Consider the following 20,108-nt stretch of genomic DNA (forward strand, 5'->3'; position numbering starts at 1 on the left):
CTTCTGACAAATTATGATTGTGTGGTCAATCACAACGTTAGTGGAGCGGCAAATAAAGAAGCCTTAATTTCCATTCCAAAAACTAAAAGTTCGACCATTGTGTGCGACAATTGATTCGAACGGAAGGAGTTATGCGTCTCCGTGGCTTTCCATTCGGCCACCTGCCAAAAAAAAAAAAAAATTAAAAAAAAGAGAGAGTGGTGGTTTCTCCTCCCTATCTATTTTTCCCATAATTTGTGTGGGTCAATTTTAAGAAGACTCTTATTTTAAGATTTGGGCAGCAAAAAAAGAGCTGCCTTATTGCTGTCCACCCTTCTCCCTAAAAAAGGGAGTTCGTTGCATGGACAATCGCTCTCCCAGCGCAGAGGTCGCGGAAGTCGGTGCCGCTTCGCTCTACCTGCGAAGAGAGGGACGTGTTCGTCTCCTCAGTCCCTGAGCCTCCGAGCCGAGACCCGCCCAACTTCTATAGTCCGTGGTCTGAGGTGTGGTCCAGACGAGCAGGACGGAGCCCGACCTTGTGTCCGGGGTCCTTCCGATAGCTGTTTAGGGGCCCGAAGCACGCCGCGTAACACCGGGGCCTAAGTCGGTAGTTTCTTCCGGAGGCGGCTGCCGATCCGGCGGTTCGGATCGGAACAGCCGTCCTGGCGGGAGGTACAGGCGACAAACGCCGCGTCGGTCGGGTTAGGGGTTCTGTACCCCCGCAGGGCGGCGCCACTAACTCGGGGCGCCGACACAGTCCGGACCCCCCGATTATTGTCCCGCCGTCGACGACTTCGGGGCCTCGTGGCGCGGGCACAGTCCGACCCTGGGCCACCCGCCCCGTTCGGTCGGCGCTTTCTCGTCTCGGGGCGCGACCCAGTTCAGACCCCGAGGGTTGACCTGCGAGTGGTACCAGGAGCGGCGCTACACAGGACCTCAACCTCCTGCTTCTCCTATGAGACTCAAGGAGGACAGGCTGAGCCTACTCGTCTGCTACTACAGAAGCACAGGGGGTAGTCGGGTCCGACCGTTTCGGGCCTCGTTACCGGGACGAGAGGGCCCCGCTTATCGCCGTGGTCGAAGGCGGGACAGACTCGTACCTGGACGTCGGGGCACACAGGTTGGACGGCGCAGGTCCGACCTGTACGGGTACGGACTTTCCGGTTCCTCTGGAGGGTCAGAGCGATGGCTTCCCCTTCTGAAACGGGCGTGGTCGCTCACTGTTTCTCGTCGAGGGGAAGGGTCAGAAAGCGCGCCTCTACGACCTACTCCAGAGCCAGAGGCACCTCTCTGGCCGCGGGAAGTCATTATTCCGGGGCTTAGGTCCCACGGGAGGGAGGGGACCTGGACACTGCCATGACCTTCTCCGAGCCGACTGAGGCGTACGGCGGGTATCCTTCGGCGGACCACCGTCGGGGTGGAAGGTGGCTCCGACCGAGACTGTTGGTTTCGTCCTTGGTGGTGCGATGGCACTTCCGGTCTGGCCAACGGGTTTCAGTTCGGCTACTGCCTTTGCCCGGATTATTTGCGGCCGTCGCAACAGGCGGGGTCCCGTGAGTTTACAGAGGGAGTGCCGACTTGGCGGATGGTCCCGCCTCGACGACCGCTCCTGCGATAGCTCGTTTGGCGACCCCCCGGGGGCCGGGCATACCCTGCTCTTAGCGTCGCTACGTGCCGTAAAGAGGCACACCTGTCGCCGACACCCGTCAGGGTCGCGGTGCCGGGTTTCAGTACCCGTATTACCACCATTGTCCTCTCTCCGGTCCACCGAGTTGGACGGTTGCGTGTAGGTCTGCCCTTTTCCGTCCTACAACGAACTGTACGGATAGCAAGCGGCCTCCCATAAAAGCCGAGGGCGAAATCAGAGCTACCGTCCGGGCCTCTACACTCAGCTTTTTTCTTCCTTCTGCTCCGGGACGTGGAGACAGAGGGGGCTTCCCAGCGGTCCGGCGATGGAACCTGCTGCCAGAGGGCGCCGTCAGGAAGGGCGCGACCAAGGCGGTTCAACGGAGGTACAAGACGCGCCAAGTTCCATCGGCTCCGTCGTATTTCCGGTGTCCGGGCGGGGGCTCAGGGGTTCGGCGTCCGTCCTCTCGGCTCACTCGCTCGACCGGCTCCTTTAGAGGGCCAAGCCGTCGGACGACAAGCGGGCCGTGGTCGGCTGACGTCTAAAAGCCAGGGTGGTCAGCTCCTTTTCTTCGCCCTGCCAGACTTGTTCGGAGGGAGTAGGAGAGCGAAGGCACTGTCTCGACCTTTCAAGGGACAAGGCGCGTCGAGGTTCTACACAAAAGCCCCCACGCGTGGTCCTCGGAGGTAGGAGTGGCGGCGGGAGCTCATCTACGGCGTTGCGGGCAGAGTTCAAAGCCGCGTGTCTTCCCTTTGTCTGAAATTATCGGCTCTGTACGCTCAAAGACGATAGACGGATTCAGTGTTTTTTGGTAACAGTGATTAACAACAACAAAAGTTATTTGGTAAAAAGTCGACACGGCGTAGGGTCCGAAGTCGGCTCCCGCGGTCAGGTAAAAAAAAATTTCTTTCTGTTATTTTTGTTATTTGTAGGACAACGGACAGCGCGGAGAAAACTCTCGTCCGATCGCCGGAGAGAGTTTCCCGGGCCTAATTATTCGTGCCCTAGGACACTTCCGGTCGGTGGGGTTACCGCGTACGCGTCACGCTGACCCAATGATCTCGGCGATGGCAGTGCGCGATACCGCCCGTACACTGCGACCCCAACACTTCCCGTCCGGTGGCAGTGCCGCGTAACGCCGTCAGAGCCACCCTAACAGCTTTACCTTGGTAGCACAAGTCTGGTGATTACTCCCGGGGTATTGTGTTGTTTATCTGATCTGAGTCTCCCTTTCTCTGCACTGTAGAGGCGACCGAGATTCCTCCGTTCTGTCACCCCTCTACGAGTGTCGCAGACGAACCAAAAGTTCTGTCCATTGGCCCCGATGTGCTGAGGTTAAGCGACAGTGGTACGGAGGAGCCCCGAAGAGCCCGGCAAGACATAAGTGTTCCCGGGGCCCTCTCAGTTCGGGTTATAAGACCTCTTCTCTTAAGAGAGTGAAGATCTTTTTCTTCCGATATTAGATATTATGGCGCGGCTCGTCTCAGTCTGCCGGAAAAAAAAATAAGGGTTCATAAAGGACAAGCGGTTGCCCTCCTCTCGCCTAAGCCGGGCTTATGTCTAAACCCCGAGACTTGTGCATAGATTTTTCTATGTTTAAGTCTTTTACGACGTGAGGTGTAGAGAGGACGCAGGCAACGCTGGTTTTGCTTGACCAAAATCGCGTTTAGTCAGCTGGACTTTCCTACGCATAAAGGTTGTAGGGTCATATGAATGGCGTCGTGTCCTTTATAGACTCCAAGCGTAAAGTCCCCTTAGACAATCGCTTATGTTCTCATCGAAGGGAATGGCCACGACAGAGAGTCAGGTTCTCACAAACATGCTTTACATCGCCTTCGGCGCTATCGGGGCAATTCTTGTTGTCGCCTAAGCGGACCGTTTGGGATCGGATCGCTGACCGGAACCGAAGACGCGTGTCAGCCTTCGTCCTCCGATTAATGCCGTCTGTTTACAGGGAGCATTTTCCGTTGGACGAGTGGGGACCAAACGTATTATTTTGTGTCTTTTCTCGTACAACACCCGCGGCGGTGTCTGATTGAGCAAGGACCCAAATTGTCGGACTTGAGCCACGGAAAATGTCGGGGCGGACAGTCGCCGTTTCTCACTTTCGAAGTCTCGAACGGGAAGCGAGTAAAGGGTCGACTGCGGTTTTGCTACAAGAAAGTCTAGTACGGACGCCAATGACCCCGAGTACCGCAGTCGGTAGGACCAGTTATGCTGACCCTGCCAATGTGTACTCCTCAAAGTCGCCGTAACCCATGGCGAGATTTTGATGTTGGATATATATAAAAGTAGCCGGCGAGCGCCCGTCGACCGAAGTTAGCTTGGATAGCTTGGTTCCGTCTGTGGACTGTGTGAGCTAGCCCGGCTACCAATAGAGATGTGCTCTGAAGCGAGAAGAGGTGTTCGAATGATGCATGCGGCGTAGCGCAAGCTACTTATAGGGGGTAGATTCCCTGACGCTGACGTCAAGATCACCAGCCAATCAGGATTGGCGTAATGAGATTGATGCTTCTGTTTGCTCCGCGATGAGGCGCGTGAGACATCGAACAGAGTGTTACGAATGAGAACAGACACATGCACAGGCAGAAAGTTACATGCAATGCAACGTGAACATTTCATTCCTAAGGCACCGACTGAATCTGCTTTGCATGCACTTTATTTAATGGAGCTGCGCATGCTGATCTGCCTGCAGAGTTCGCCTCGGAGAATGACCACAGAGACTTTGCAGGGGAGCTGGAGGTGCTCTGTAAACTAGGCCAGCATCCCAACATCATCAACCTGATAGGAGCCTGCGAGAACAGAGGTGAGTGAGCGACACCTAGTGGCTGTCATGGATATTCATAAGTTTTCAATGTAAGGCTATGAAGGAAATATCCATGTGTTTGATTTGTATTACGGTTTTTGCGGAGTTTATAAGTCCTATAGTACAAATATGTACAGTATGCTGTAGGTTGCATAAATGTTAACTTACCTTACTTATCTTGTTTAAAGGCCTTTTAAAATATTTGCCATTTGGTAGACAACTGATAAGTTTGATGACGGTAAAATATAATTGGAAAAATGCATGTAGCAATAAAATAATAAATATGTCTGCTGAATGTATTATGCACAGTTTCTACTGTAATATGTTGCAGTGTAACTCATTTTGTATTATAAAACAAATAGAGCATTTACCTTAAATATTAGAACATCTTTTTATCTTACTTTGCTTTGTCTTGTGGGTGTGTCTGAATCACACAGTCTTTATCAGCTGATAGATTTAGTTATGTACATGACATGGAGATGATTCAAAGCGGCATATTGACTGTACAGAGGTGTTATGTGGTCAAATATTGGTCAAGTATAGCAAAGTGTATGTATAGATTGAATTCAAAGGATCTGAATGTATTTGCCAATACATTTGTATTTAAGTTTCGACTTTTTAAAGGACTTATTGTTGCTGATATATTAATCAGGATCCTTCAGACACAATTCGGACCATATTTCACCTCTATTCATCCTAATTTGTCTAATAGTACCCGTTTGCTTTACTCTAAGGGATCAGGTTGCTAGGACACCAGAATGTGTCCAAGCTAAACAATATTTCCAAAAGCATTTTGTAGATTTGTTTGATTTGCCAATGGGTCTCACAAACCTACTTGTCATGTATTTGTGAATGGGTATAAGGTATCCTTGACCCCAGTTCTTACTATGGAGTATCGGTTTTCCATAACTACAGCCGATGGTTTATAGATTGAATAATTAAACTGCTTCTGTTTGATCAAGACTGATTACATATGAGAGAGAAAGGTTAGTTCACAAAGTACATCAGTGAGGACATTACAAAACCAAATCAGCTTTGAATAATAAATAACTGATGCAGTGTGTCTGCTCATCAGTGTTACTGTTAAGTAGAACCTGACTCTACAGAGTCTACTGTTTACATGTGTTGGTTTCAATAAGTATCTTCTATTGTGAGGAAGACCGTGATACGAACACAAAATACATTTATACTGTAAAATCCAAACATCAACTAGAACACTAAACCTTATTATTATCTTTGAACAATCATGAACATAACATTTTGGAGTTTAAATATCAGGTCCTTATTCTCCCTCCTGCAGTTTTGGTCTTTGGTCATTTAGCCGTTTGTTTCCTTCTTATAAATGTTTTGTTGTTTATTTATCATTAGGCAATTTGTAGATTTTAATAAGAAAAACATATTTTAAAGGTAAACATGTATATTACATTTATAATATGGAATGTCACATTTTACAGGTCATTGTAAAATGGAGGAAAAGAGGAAGGAAGTAAGAGGGAAAGGAAGGAATGTTGTGGGACAGCGGGGGGAGGAAAGCAGGCTGGAGATAAATATGGGAAAATAAAGAAGGGAGACATGCTTTCAGGAAATATTTCTTTGAAATGCAATGGGCATATGTTCTTCATGTGCTGCTTCTTCATTTGCAGAAGCTATTAAAATACAATGTATTATTGTATTACAACAGTGAAAGTGGTTGGCAAATTCTGTATATATGTTGTTTTATGCTGTTACATTTTCTCATCTTACAGAGATATTACAAACAAATTACCATTCAGCTATCAAGCTTTTAAATAATTATGTTTGTTCAGGGTTTATACATCATTAAACTGTTGAACAGCAGGATAGGAGGAGTTAATGAATATAAAAGATATTTGACGGATACTTACATTTTAGGAGGAAGACAAAACCAAAAACACACAAACAATACATTCTGATTGCATTTTATAGACCTTCATTGTTTTTTCTCATGGCATGGTTAGTGTTTTAATGTATATCAAACAGTAAACCCTAAGCCTGTTTAAAGAAGTTGGGAGGTTATGAAACATTAGTCACACAATTTGTCTGTTTTGTGGCTGTATGAAACACAGCATGTCCTGATTAACATCTTGTAGCTGAGAATGAACATTATTGTTCCAGTTCTTTGATCAGCCTTTTCAACGGCCCTTTATTCTTTCCTTCAACATATGGCATTAACTAATTGCGTTGGCACTATCACCCGTCCTGGGGAAATCAACATGAAACCCCTCCAACAAGTCCTAATGTGCCCTGTAGGAACTATTCTTTTGGCTGCCATCTATCAACAAAACCTTGACCATCTGGTGGGGTCTCTTGGAGATTTTCTGGTTGACCTCTTTCTGTGTTAAGACAGAAACGTTAAATACAAAGCCCCTAACCAGCTGGGTCTCTTCCCAGCAAACAGTCTGCAAACAGCTTGTACACATGTATAATGATACGTTTATTAGCAGCAGCCTTAACTCTATTAACTGTGGATTTTCCTGTAATACGTTATGTTCTGCAAGTTGAGTTTACACTTCAAACCCACATCAAACAACATGAAAAAAGGGCATTTATGGCACATTTATTAGGGAATATTTCCATACAGTAGAGTAAACCACAGGGTAAACTCCTCTTTTTCATGTTACTCGGTTTTTCTTCCAGGTTATCTGTATATCGCCATTGAATATGCTCCCTATGGTAACCTGCTGGACTTCCTGAGGAAGAGTCGAGTGCTGGAGACGGATCCTGCCTTTGCCAAGGAGCACGGCACTGCGTCCACCCTCACCTCCCAGCAGCTGCTGCAGTTCTCTGTAGACGTTGCAACCGGGATGCACTACCTAAGTGACAAACAGGTACGAGGGGAAACATCTGGGTGGCTGCTTGTATATTAATTTCTGAAGATGATTACCTTTCTTTTACATATTTTATGAGGTGTTTTCCCCATGACAGTGGATGTTGACAAAGTAATTGAACCACTCAAATAAAAGGCATGATAATTAAATCACGGCTCTCCTGTACTCCACTCTCTTGCTTCTAGTTCATCCACAGGGATCTGGCAGCCAGGAATGTTCTTGTTGGGGACAGCCTTGTGGCGAAGATAGCAGATTTCGGCCTTTCCCGCGGAGAGGAAGTTTACGTTAAGAAGACAATGGTGAGTGGTTACAAAAATAAGGTTTTTTTCAGAAAATGTAAGACAATAACTTAAAGACTAATCAATTGCAAAGACAAAATGCAAGAGATATTTATAATTAGATATCTCCACATAATATACCCCACAATGATTTATTTGGTCTGTCAGCCAATTTCTGCCACACAATGGTTAATACTTTATTAGTATACCATTGTGAAAAATACTTCAGTATTTCAACATAAGAATATATTTTAGAGATTGATAACTTACTGCTAATAAGATTTATTGCAAACTGAGAGTTATCCACTGGTTTTACATAACATGTTTGTATGTGTTGACATCAATTGAGAGAGCTACCAAAATGTGATATTACCTGTAGAGAGCAGTCATGAGTTAATGCTATCACCTACACCAGGGGTGTCAAACTCAATTTCATCGCGGGCCACATTCGCATAAAGGTTGCGCTCAAAGGGCCGGTTGTAACTATATAAATATATAATATATATAAAATAATGTATTATATTACATTATTGCCTCTGAATTGGATTATTATCGGATAGGATAATAACTTAGTAATTAACTACGTCTGAAAGCAGAAGTCCAGGGCAAATAATTGCAAGTCTCTTCAGTGTGCATGTCACAAAACGAGATGCATTGTGGGACATGTAGTTTATGGCAACCTGCTTCTGTAAAGTGAGATGTAGCCGTATAATAAACATATTATATTCTTTGCAAGCTCTTGCGGGGCCACATAAAATGAAGTCGCGGGCCGGATTTGGCCCCCGGGCCTTGAGTTTGAGACCCCTGACCTACACCATAGTGTGTGTTCTGGTACAGCAGGGTGTTACTTTGACCTAATATGGCATGGGCTTGTACTAATGATGTTCAACTTGTGGCACCACAGTAAAAAAAAAACAGCCATTTTATAATAATCAAACCTAATCACAAGTTGTGTCATAAATATCTTGCTTGGATTTCAGGGGAGGCTGCCTGTACGCTGGATGGCCATTGAGTCTCTGAACTACAGCGTGTACACAACCAAGAGCGATGTGTGAGTATACAGTGTCAACCCATCTGTTTAACTAACAACCAAACTATTACAATCATTGCTATAGCTGGAAATGCAAATTTGTACTGGAACTTTAATGCCTCTAATTGAAAACGCAAGGGCAAAATGCAAAGAAATTCAGAGAGCTTTTGGAGCATGTTGAGTGACAAGGCAGGCTTCTGACATGGCCAACAAATCATTCCTCTGTTGAAATGATAACAGTGTGTTGTGTAAGTGATAAGCATTACCAGGAAGTCTTTGGTACACCTAAGCAGACAGGCTGAGACGTTGCCTTGTCAACTCGAGTCTATTTATACACAGCCGAGAACATGCTTGAAGGACAGCTAACGGAAGAAGTGTGAGGGCTGGCTGTAGGGTCAGAAAGAGATGTAAACATTAATAAGAGAAATAAAGCGTAAAGGAGACATAAAGAAGAAGTCTGAGTCAAAGGGAGAAGATATAAACAAGGACAAAGAGCGAAACATAACTTTATCTGATTGTATGATATACAACACAGCATTATGACATTTGAAACAAATGCAAGGAAGAAGCTTTATATTGTTGACACACACCATGTCATATTTATTAAATTATTACATTTTAGTTTTCCTTATTCAATGCATTGTAAAAGTAAAAACTATTTGGAGATGTTACTGTGCATGCTCCAAAAGCATTTTCTAGCATCATACTGCATTACTAAAATATTCCATAATCTAATGTCTATGTAAATAGCAGGCATGAACTAATGCTGGTTACTTGTGAACATTTTAACCTTATCTCACATTTTATCGACAAAGGAAGTGCCATTAAGTCAATTATTATTTTTGGTTGTTACTAACAAAACCTTATATTTTATTCACATGTGTTTTTTCAATTTCCAAATGTCCCTGTCTTTGCATTTCTCTCTCAGGTGGTCTTTTGGTGTACTCCTCTGGGAGATTGTAAGCTTAGGTATGTAAAACCTGTTGTCCTGTGGTGTTCAAATATTGGTGTCAATCCTCACCATTGCTCGACCAACAATCACCATGAACAACACAAAAAGCATTTTCTCTCCTTCTTGTGTGTGTTTGTGGTTCAGGTGGCACACCATACTGTGGGATGACTTGCGCTGAGCTTTATGAAAAGCTGCCACAAGGCTTCAGGATGGAGAAACCCAAAAACTGTGATGATGAGGTGTAAGTGTTCAGCCTTTTGTGGTTATCTTTCTGTCTCTCTTTCTTCTGTTCTACCCTATTCACCAATGTCTCTCTGTGTGCAGCTATGAGCTGATGAAGCAGTGCTGGAGGGATCGGCCCTACGAGAGACCCCCCTTTGCCCAAGTGTCTGTCCAGCTCAACAGGATGCAGGAGGCCAGGAAGGTAAAGCTGTACTCACACAATGTCGGCAGGAAGGGAAGAATAGGAAAATGTCCTGTTGTGTTCAAACATCACACCAAGATGGCTAACCCGTTGCTAAAGCCACATCAGAAAACTAGAAATAAAATAGCTATTTTGTTCAAAATGTTACACATATGGTACATATAATTGCTATCGGAATTTATTTACAGTGCACTAGTGTAACATTTCCTTTTGTATTGTTCCTAACCAAGTGTGTAATACAGTATCAAAGCAATATCAGAAATTCCCTTAATTCTCAAATTCTCTTAAATGTAATTACAGCTGATGCTTTTACCACCCAAGCATAAAGTAACATAAATACTGCAGTTTCTCAAATGGCCTCTTGAGGCTGTCTCCAAAAGCATGCCAATGTCCGTACAACCCCATATTGAAATGCCCAACTTTACAGCCAAATGAAATATACAACCTGGTACCAAAAAAAGGTTTTAGTCTCAATATCTAATTTCCCTACTAATAACAACTGTTCATTAAGTGTGTTTTTGTATGTTATTCATGTGTTCAATTATAGTAAAACTTAATTGTAAATAAAATTGAATAATAATTATTAAATGTAATCTTACACACCCACATTCAGCTTAACAATGGCTCTTCAGAAAAATATGGATGATGTCACAGAGTCTACGCCCATGTTTTGTACAGTCTATGATTAAAAAACAGGTAGTGCCATCATTCCTTTAATGGCTTGACATTTTTACTATTTATTTTGTATCTTTAATGAAACGCTCCTATCTACTTCCAGGCATATGTGAACATGGCTCTCTTTGAAAACTTCACCTACGCTGGGATAGACGCCACAGCCGAGGAGGCCTGACTACCCGCCCCCCCAGGCCCTAGCATGCCACGTAGCTCCAGGAGGAAATCCCGAGGATGGTCGCCGCGTTATTGCCATCACCCCGCCGCTCAACGTCGAGACAGGAGGCCCAAGCGCCCAATCAAAACCACCCAGTTATAGAAGGAGGACTGTGAAAGGACACTGTGTGGAGGTATCAGAGGCATTAGGAGATGAGGAGGAGTGTTGCTGGGCCTTGGATTGAGCGATGTGATTGCTACTAAACTTTCGGGAAATTCTGACCCCCTGTTACTACATACAAGTCCTAGAAAAAAAGGCACAACATTGTAGCTTTTGCTGATACAAAAGTTTCAATGCTGGACCTTTTTCTCTGACTGTTGAGGGGAAGCAGCACATAAGGAGCTACGTGCCTTGCTGAAACACCACAGGGTCTGTGGGGTGTTGAAACTGGACTTTATTTTTCCTCCATTGCTCTAAATGGAGAAAGGATTAGAACACAGACATATGCAAGTTCTCAGACTGTTAGAAAATCATGAAAGATGATGCATTTATTGTAGCACTTAAAAACAGCCTAATTTTTGCCATTTATGTCTTTTACTGTGTGCCTATCACTGCCATGTGAATGTAACCACTACTGTATATAGTTTGTCTATTTTAAAGGTAAAATATATGTATCATAGCCTTCCTATTCGAATGTACTCAGAGATACAGAGTAAATGCAAACATTGTAGATGTGTTGCATTTAAAAGCTCCACAGAACAAGTAGTTGTTATGCTACTAATACAGGGTTTTCTTTGACCAATATGCAACATAACTAATGTAATGTTATATATCCAAATCATGAAAAATGTACAGTTTGTTTTCATTAACTGGTCCCTTAAATAAAGGTTTTGCGTGGTGACTGGACTCATCACTACTAATAGTTGTACTATGTGCCAGTTTCCAGTTATAAAATGCGGTCACACTGAGTATTTGGACTCAGGCAAAGATTATTGTGTTTTTGTTGTTGTTGTTGTTCCTGCCTGCTCAGTAGTGAGCTTGGTGGAAAACCACAGGCCAGGCTGCTGGGGGCCAAAGTGTCCTTGCTGAGTTCAGGAACACTGATCTGCCCTGCTGCTCTGAGCTGATCTGTCACTGGGTTTCCTCCACAAACCAACCGCAGGCACAGAGCTGTCTGTCAAACATGGTGTGAGTAGGCCAGCTTCCTGAGGACTCCCACACGAAGACCCGGCACCAGTGAGACCCCCATGTGACCTCAGCTCTTGGTTTCCTATTCCCTGATCTAGAATTATGAAAAGGCAAACATTATTTTGAAATTAATAATACATGTATCTGCTTTCTTTAGTATAAAGTGTTTTGGTTACAGAAACATTTCCAGGGAAAATTCCAATTCAATTTTCACATTTTTCCACTTCCCCAATTTGCCGAATGTCAAAAGTGAAAATTATGTTTTCATGCTTCCAAGTTAAATTACATCTGAGTTGCTAAGTTGCTTGATCTAGCAATCATGTACCTAAAGATGTATCAAAGAATATCTAAGGCTTCTTCACCATATCTCTGTGAGAAATGTAGTGCAACCCGAATATGGAGAACAAAATGCCTAATATTGACCAAAAATTATCATTACATTGGAATGTAATTTATACTGGGAATTATTCTGGTATAAAATAAGGGTAAGGTAGAGAGAGTGGGACGTTTGGTAATGTTGAGTTTTCTCCAGAGGTATTGGTTTTTATAATTGTCCACATTATCTGGTGGTTAACACCCAATCCTGTTGTGCAGTCCTGAGGAAGTTGCAGTTTTATACCCTTGGAATAAAACATGCATTTAATGTGTGCAGGTTTAATTAAAAATGGTTAATATAAATTGATTAAGGAACACATTTTGCTGGGCTTGGTCAAATAATTTATTATCTGGTTTTAAATGTTTCTGGTTTTCAGATTTTATCTCTGTAGAAGATACAAATTTGGAATATCATTACAGTTAACAAACTGCTTTTTTTCTTGTTTACTTCCACTCTACAAAAAGCCAGCTTCCTGCTTCAAGTACAGCGCTCTTATCCAACCCCTCAACACTGTTAAACCCTGCCCAACACTAGCATGACCTACAGCACACACAATGTACCTTCACAAACATGTGTTGTGTTAGTTTAGGTGCCATGGTGGTTTAACATACATAATATCTCTATCTACCATGGATTTGCACTGCAGGTGGCGGATACTCCTCAGCATTTGGATACAAGTGGGCTTTGTGCCTGGGCTACATTGTAAAACTGTCAATCATCTGTCAAGGGAAGGTAGGTGTAAAGATTACTCTTTTCAAAAATGAGTTTCAAGTTGAATCGGTTTTAATTCAGTCCAATTAACAGCTCTTTTAAAGTCTTAATGTGTCTGCTGCCACTGAAAAAATTAGATTTTACTTTGTGAAACAGAGCCCCAAAAGCCTTGGGGCAAGTCAAGAGATGCCATCTTGTTTGATTGTGGAGTGCGTGCTGTATTCCATGCTCATGCATTATGTTTTTTATTTCTGGAGCAGATGTGTTGCTCTTAAAGGATGAGAAGGATCCTAAATGTTTCGCCCGGACTGAGCAGGATTTCACCTGCTTCTTTGAGACTGCAGACAACAGGACATACGATTTACTCTACACTGTTTACAGGTATTTTAGACAGTACACGTATTGTGTTTTGTATGTTTAGTGACTATGAGAGTCTCAAAAGATTTAAACAGTAGATACGTTTCCTTACATTTTTTCTGAATCATAAACTGTCTTCTTTACCGTGTTCTACAAAAGGTCTTGTAATGAATTGTAATATTAAAGGTCCCATGTCATGGCCATTTCTACTGATCATAATTCCATTGTTGAGGTCTACTAGAATAGATTTAAATTTTTCAATGTTCCAAACTCACATTGGTTTCTCATACAGCATCTCTGTATTCTCTCTCTGTCCTAAACGGCTTGTTGGAGCTCCTGACCCCCCCTCCCTGTGAGCCCACTGTGCTCTGATTGGTCAGCTCGCCCACTCTGTTCTGATGAGTCAATCACCGTTACAGCTGAAACTCAGTGTTTATGTTTTACAATGGCGTTTGTTAGCAGCCAGAAAATGACTCCAGTAATGACAAACTGATGAGAATGCTGCGTAGGGTATGGTTGCTGTTTTGGCGGGACGTTGCGGGGCTCGCTGCTCCGCCCTGTGGGGCTCGAGGAGCGGACAGTGTGAGGTGGATTAATGGTGTCGTTTCCTGGTTGCTGCGTGGGGTCTGAGTGAGTGAGTGTGTTTGCGGAGCTCCGCGGAGCTCAGGCTGAGTGAGTGTGTGCGGAGCTCCGCTTAGCTCAGGCTTGTTGGAGCTCCTGACCCCCCCCTCCCTGTGAGCCCACTGTGCTCTGATTGGTCAGCTCGCCCACTCTGTTCTGATGAGTCCACCACCGTTACAGCTAAACATCAGTGTTTATGTTTTACAATGGCGTTTGTTACCAACCAGAAAATGACACCAGCAATGACAAACCGATGAGAATGCTGCGTGGGGTCTGGGTGCCGTGTTGGCGGGACGTTGAGTGAGTGTGTGCGGATTGGTCCATTTGGACCTAGTGACGTCAACCTGCACCCGGAAGCATATGATGGGACCTTTAAGTCAACCAAAACCTTTTACTTTAAATGACTTGTTTATTTTTGTTGTGTCATTAATTTAACCCTTTTTCTTCCTTGATTGACTGATTGACTGATTAATATACACCTTTTCTACTGTGTCTGTCATTTGTTCTAATCTAGAGAGAAAAGGTGTGAAATGTCTGTCCAAAAAATAGAAGCGGCAACTTTCCTGCACATCTGCTCATTTCCTGAATCGGATGTGTTGTCATATGTGGAAACACACCTTGAAGTGGTGGAGCGCGACACCAACACCAGGCTCTACAGAAGAACTGTCTCCGTGGAGGACAACTGTAAGACGTTTCCTTTTGCAATATAATTCTTCTTAGGGGGAGGGAGAAAAGAGGAGATGGCTTGTTAGGTAACTGAAAACAGCCAATGAGTCAGCTGATCATAGGTATCCTCAGTTTTTTCAGGGGGTCCTTTGTCTTTGCTGAGACTTCCTGTCAATAAGTTAAGAACAAAGACAGCAAGCCTAGTCTTCACCTGTTGGATACATACAAGTGAAGTGTTTTACTAAATTCTGTATTTTATTAATTTCCTTTTTCCCATCACTGTCTTGCCTCTAGTCCTCCTGGATCCCCCCTTCAATGTGTCTTTACACCAAAATGGCCAAGCAGGACAGCTGCAGGTTTCATGGCGGACAAAGGTCTCAGAATACTTGAAAGATGACGTGATGTACAGGATTCGATACTCTTCCAAGGGGCTGGGAGTGAAGATTAAGGAGGTACAAACAAGTCTTTCAATCAATCAATTATATCATTTTATCTCACACTTACTGAGTGTGAACATTAATACAGTTTATATATCATGTAAGTGTTGATATCCCCAGTATTCAGGTTAGTGTGATGTACTTTTGTTCATCACGGCAACTAAGACTTGTTACAGAGCAATTTGAACAATGCCAAAGTTTTTTTTGCATTACACAACAAATACAATATTTAAATGTTAAAGTATGCTATAAAGGGTACAGCATTAAAATGAAAAACTATAGAATGCCATAAAAATGTAAAACAAATAAGTAAAAAAAATATAATAACCAAACAGCAATTTTATTTTTTTACGTTTTGTAAATGATTTTCTACAGGCAAAGGAGGGTGAAACACTGGACTCTCTGGTTCCAGGGGAGGAGCTTGATGTCCAAGTTGCTGTAAAATATGCTTTAAACCCAAATGCAGGACACTGGAGCAGCTGGTCCAACCTGGCGCGAGCTGTGGTCCCCCAAAGTGCAGGTGAGACTAGATGTTAACAAAGAGGGTGAAGCTGTTGTTATCCATAGCACAGCATCTCATCCTGTGAATGCTTCTGTCACAGGTGCAACACTTGAATAACACATTTTTTCTCTTGTTTCAGATGATATTTCACTAATGTGCTACACATCTGACCTGCAAAATATCACCTGCCAATGGAATGGGAGCAGATACGGTAAAGAGAAGGATTACAAGCTTTTCTACAAGATGGATATCAGGTACATACATTACATCGTTGAATTTTAAAAGTCCTCATATGTGCATGGTAAAACATGTTTTATAGAAATATCACCTTGTTTTTTTATTACATCCTTCACAGTAAACAGCGCACACATCACTTTCAGGGACATCGTTCTTTCAAATATATTTCACTCTCTGTGCAGACCAAAACAAGTAGGCCTACACATTTGGTCATCTGATTATATTATGACCCTTATACAGTAAAGATCTGATCTGGACCGAGTGTCTCGCAGAAGGGGGCTTGACTGAAATGTGCTGTTTCCATGGAGAAGAGTCCAGAGCAGTCAGGGTGAAGCTCTGCAGCTCTTCAGCTCGACTCAACAGGACCTTCTTTCCTCCAGAGTTCACCCTCACAAACAGCAGTGAGGGATTTTTGTTCATCTTTGTTCATGCCTTTATCATAAAACCAGGTTCTCAATATCACATTTGCTTAAACAAATATTTCACAATAATAATTTTTTATCAGACCTTTTAAGTTCCTCACAAGTCATGAACATAGCCTTCTTAGAAAGTTATCCCAATAGCTCATCTAGTCCACTATAGGCTAGAAATACAGGTATCTGAGCTCTTTATCTGTATTACTTTCAGAAGACAGCATTTTCAGTCAAGTACGATAAGCTAAGTACAGTAGCTACTAGCTTTTACCACATTTCTTCTTCACCTTTTTCCCTCATGCCTTTGAGAAAGTTTGGTCTTGTGATGTTATTTACCGACAAATTGTTTGTGCTTTTTAGTCAAATCATCCCCACCATGTCATCTGAGAGGAGCATCAGAGAAGGACAAGTTGTTCCTAAAATGGGAAACTCCTCTTCAGGCTCTGTCGGCCCACCTGCAGTATGAAGTGGGCTACCAGATGGGAGGGAGTGAAGCATGGATGGTAAGATGTGATTCACAGCCACACACACATGCTTTTCCTTTCTTATTCAATAATGGTTATTGTTTAATATGTTTAACCCTTTGATACACAACGTGGGTCAAAAGTGACCCAAAGGAGTTTTAATTGTAAATATCTTTGTAACAAATTACTCTAACAATTTAAAATTCCAGTTTGTTTATGATCATCAAAAATTCTTACTTTCATTTTTCCTTTCTTAATTTTTGAATAAAAATCATTTTTGTATCACTACTCTTCTAAGGGACAACATGGGTCGAAAATTACCCGTATTGACTTACAATGTTATTTCATGATGGGTGAGTGTTTCTTACTGTAGCTATATTTTAGGAAATCAATTTATTTAATCATTTAATATTCCAAGTATTCATTTAATATCTTGTTTTTGATCACCACACATCATTATTTTCATTCTACATTTCTTAATTTAGGAACTAAAACTGTTTTTGTATTTCTACATCAAGTTTGCATATGGGTCATTTTTGACCCATGTATGCAAGTGTGATAAAAATGAAACTAGAAAGTGCATTTCCTGCAGAAAATGCGTGCGAATGGAGTAAACTGTGAACATTTGTTGCTGAACTTAGCTGAAAATGCAGAAAAAACTGAATATTTGTATTAGTTGAATGATCTCTGTAGCTGCTTTTAGCTACAAAAAGTAAGTGTGTTGCTGAACTTAGAGGGGAAATGCAGAAAAGTGAAATGATTTGAATCCAAATTGTTACAGCTCAAATGTTGAAAACTTGAAAGTGAAATGTTAAACTGGAAGAGTAGGAAAAATAGTGAAGAAGCTTAATATTTAAAAGAAAAGGTTTGAAAAAGGCATAAATAACAACATCTATAGCCTCAATGTCCTGAAATAGCTGAATAATGTAATAGTTGAATGGTTTCTGTAGCAGAAAGTAGGCTGAAGGAGTTAGATATTAATTTGCAAACACCTGTGTGTGTGTAAGCCCAGAGATCAAAGGTTACCATGGTGACAACGTTATTAAACACCTGTGTACGAGAGCCCAGAGATCAAAGGTTTCCATGGAGATGTGCAGTGAAAGGAGAGCCTTTCCATTGTTCTGAATGAGAGATAAACCTCTTTCATTTCTAACTTTTGTGGAAAAAATAATAATACAAACCTCCAGTCTGTCTGTGGGCGTGTCTGCTCTGATTAGATGATGTCACTCCAAGGCCCCAATCTGCCCAGCAACACCATGNTGTATGTGTGTGTGTGTACCAGTCTGTCTGTGGGCGTGTCTGCTCCGACTAGATGATGTCACTCAGGTGTGTGGCCCCAATCTGCCCAGCAACATCATGGTAACCAACTGCAGAACTTTTAAGAGTCCCATTAAGAATGCATTAAGGATTATGTCTAACAATTTTGCCACCTGTTCAAAAACTATGGCTCCTATCAAAAAATGAACAGACCGTGAGCATGAGGGAACCCCAATTAACTGATTATTTCTTTGTGGGTTTTGTGTGTAAAATGTGGAGATGGGAGCAGTTTGTTTAAAGTTTACTTCTCTCTGTTCGGAAGAAAGAACCGGACAAATCTAACAGGGGAGTCTATTGGGAGCTAGGTGGACTTTTTGACAAGTTTTTGTGTCTTCATGCCCTCAAGAGGCATTTTGTTTAATATGTTTTCTTTATGTTTTCTTTATTTTTCAACGTAGGAGAGGTTTTCCTACATTTTTCCCAAAGATTATGTCCAAGGGTTATAGGGTTTGGGAATTATTGCAGGTTTAAAAAAAAGATTTGGGCGAATTTCAAGCTCTCCTCCACTCTATTTTGAGATCAAAGCACTCTAGACTTAACAAGCAGCTGAATACACACTAATCTTAAAATCTGAAGAAGGCCTCTTTACCAAGCTCCATCAAAGTTAAATATCTCAAAAAGTGTAAAAGATATGAAAAATCGGAATAACAAGTTATATAGCTGAATGTATTGTGATCATTTTAAAGTTGGAATGAAGTCTCCAGCTGAAAGTATGTGGCAGGATTAGCATTTGGCGCACGGTGACCGTGCGCCAAATGCTAATCCTGCCACATACTTTCAGCTGGAGACTTCATTCCAACTTTAAAATGATCACAATACATTCAGCTATATAACTTGTTATTNCTATTCAGCCTTTTCAGCACATGATGGGAAACTTTTTCAAAATATTTTATACTTTTTGAAATATTCAGCTTTTTAAACTTTTTTTTTTAACATGGAACTCAATGGAAGGAACCTTCAAATCCTCTTTTAACTACACCGTGCGCCAAATGCTACTCCTTCCCCATACTTTCAGCTAGAGACTTCATTCCAACTTTAAAATGATCACAAGACCTTCAGCTATAGAACTCGTTATTGATATTTTTCATATATTTGACAATTTTTTAGATATTTAACTTAGTTTGGAGCTTGGTAAAAAGGCCTTCTTTAGATTGTCAAATATATGAAAAATATCAATAACGAGTTCTATAGCTGAAGGTCNTGTCCACTCCTGATTTTGTTTTGTTATAGTACCGGATCACTTCTGGTTTCTTCTTTACACTGTTGTCATCCACTGCTCTGTCATCATGCATGGTGCTCAGCAGGACAACAGATTTCCCCTTTTTCGGAACATACTGTAGCTCATCATGGTCATGTTGCCACTGAATCCAGATTCTGAGCTATGCGTCAAATTTGGATGGCTTCATGACAGGCGGTATGTCCGGCTTGTTCTGGTGAAGAGTCCCCACAATTGTCAGGTTCTTCTCAAGGAGCTTTTCAGCCAGAGGGATACTGGTGAAGAAGTTTTCCATTGTGATGTAGCGGTATATAATAATCATACAGCAGCATTTGTCCAGTTCCTCCTGTGTGATTTTTGACATAGACATGAAGTCTCTTCCTCACTAGTAATGGATGGCAAGGTCAGGTAATGCTCAAATATTATGTACTGTTATCTTTCACAAGATATCAAATATCTCCTTAGGTAAAATAAGTTTAAAATAAGACTTACATGAATCAGTCGTGCAAAAGCAAGAGTTGTGATAAGTTTGGCATGTGAAAAGTTGTCCACGTTAAACATGTTCCTAACTGCAATTGTTTACAAATAAAAGCTTCCTATCAAATTCCTTAGTGAATACATGTTTGGTCCAAATCACTGCTAAAATTATTATTTATAAGAAAATTATTATTGTAGTATGTATTTATTAATGTGAATGCTGTTTACAGCATTCCGCTATAGTTCTTCGATTCTTTAATCATCTTCTTATTTCACCAAATAGTTTGGCTCTCAATAACTTCAGCACACTTTCAGCTACAGAAACCATTCAAAAATCAAACTATTCAGCCTTTTC

The 20,108-nt window shown here is 42.2% G+C and overlaps 2 protein-coding genes across 5 annotated transcripts in view; both read left to right on the top strand.

Annotated features, from left to right (window-relative positions):
* The window catches only part of tie1 (tyrosine kinase with immunoglobulin-like and EGF-like domains 1), a 27,599-nt gene extending 15,900 nt beyond the window's left edge, over positions 1–11,699 (top strand). For 3 of the 4 annotated variants that reach the window (XM_010786086.1, XM_010786087.1, XM_010786089.1), the window contains 8 exons: positions 4,278–4,412; positions 7,068–7,258; positions 7,444–7,557; positions 8,517–8,587; positions 9,495–9,535; positions 9,663–9,759; positions 9,843–9,942; positions 10,721–11,699. In XM_010786086.1, coding sequence (XP_010784388.1) covers positions 4,278–4,412; positions 7,068–7,258; positions 7,444–7,557; positions 8,517–8,587; positions 9,495–9,535; positions 9,663–9,759; positions 9,843–9,942; positions 10,721–10,792 — 821 coding nt within the window. In that variant the 3' untranslated portion in view covers positions 10,793–11,699. The remainder of the gene's footprint in view (positions 1–4,277; positions 4,413–7,067; positions 7,259–7,443; positions 7,558–8,516; positions 8,588–9,494; positions 9,536–9,662; positions 9,760–9,842; positions 9,943–10,720) is intronic. The other variant, XM_010786088.1, reaches the window with a different exon arrangement.
* Positions 11,700–12,830: 1,131 nt separating this feature from the next.
* The window catches only part of mpl (MPL proto-oncogene, thrombopoietin receptor), a 16,467-nt gene continuing 9,189 nt past the window's right edge, over positions 12,831–20,108 (top strand). The window contains exons 1-8 of the mRNA XM_010786090.1: positions 12,831–13,067; positions 13,307–13,427; positions 14,539–14,708; positions 14,985–15,142; positions 15,503–15,647; positions 15,769–15,883; positions 16,107–16,267; positions 16,640–16,782. Of these exons, the coding sequence (XP_010784392.1) occupies positions 12,965–13,067; positions 13,307–13,427; positions 14,539–14,708; positions 14,985–15,142; positions 15,503–15,647; positions 15,769–15,883; positions 16,107–16,267; positions 16,640–16,782 (1,116 nt within the window). The 5' untranslated portion in view covers positions 12,831–12,964. The remainder of the gene's footprint in view (positions 13,068–13,306; positions 13,428–14,538; positions 14,709–14,984; positions 15,143–15,502; positions 15,648–15,768; positions 15,884–16,106; positions 16,268–16,639; positions 16,783–20,108) is intronic.

Source organism: Notothenia coriiceps, unplaced genomic scaffold (genome assembly GCF_000735185.1).
Source record: "Notothenia coriiceps isolate Sejong01 unplaced genomic scaffold, NC01 NC01_scaffold00028797, whole genome shotgun sequence".
Taxonomy (NCBI): Eukaryota; Metazoa; Chordata; class Actinopteri; order Perciformes; family Nototheniidae; genus Notothenia; species Notothenia coriiceps.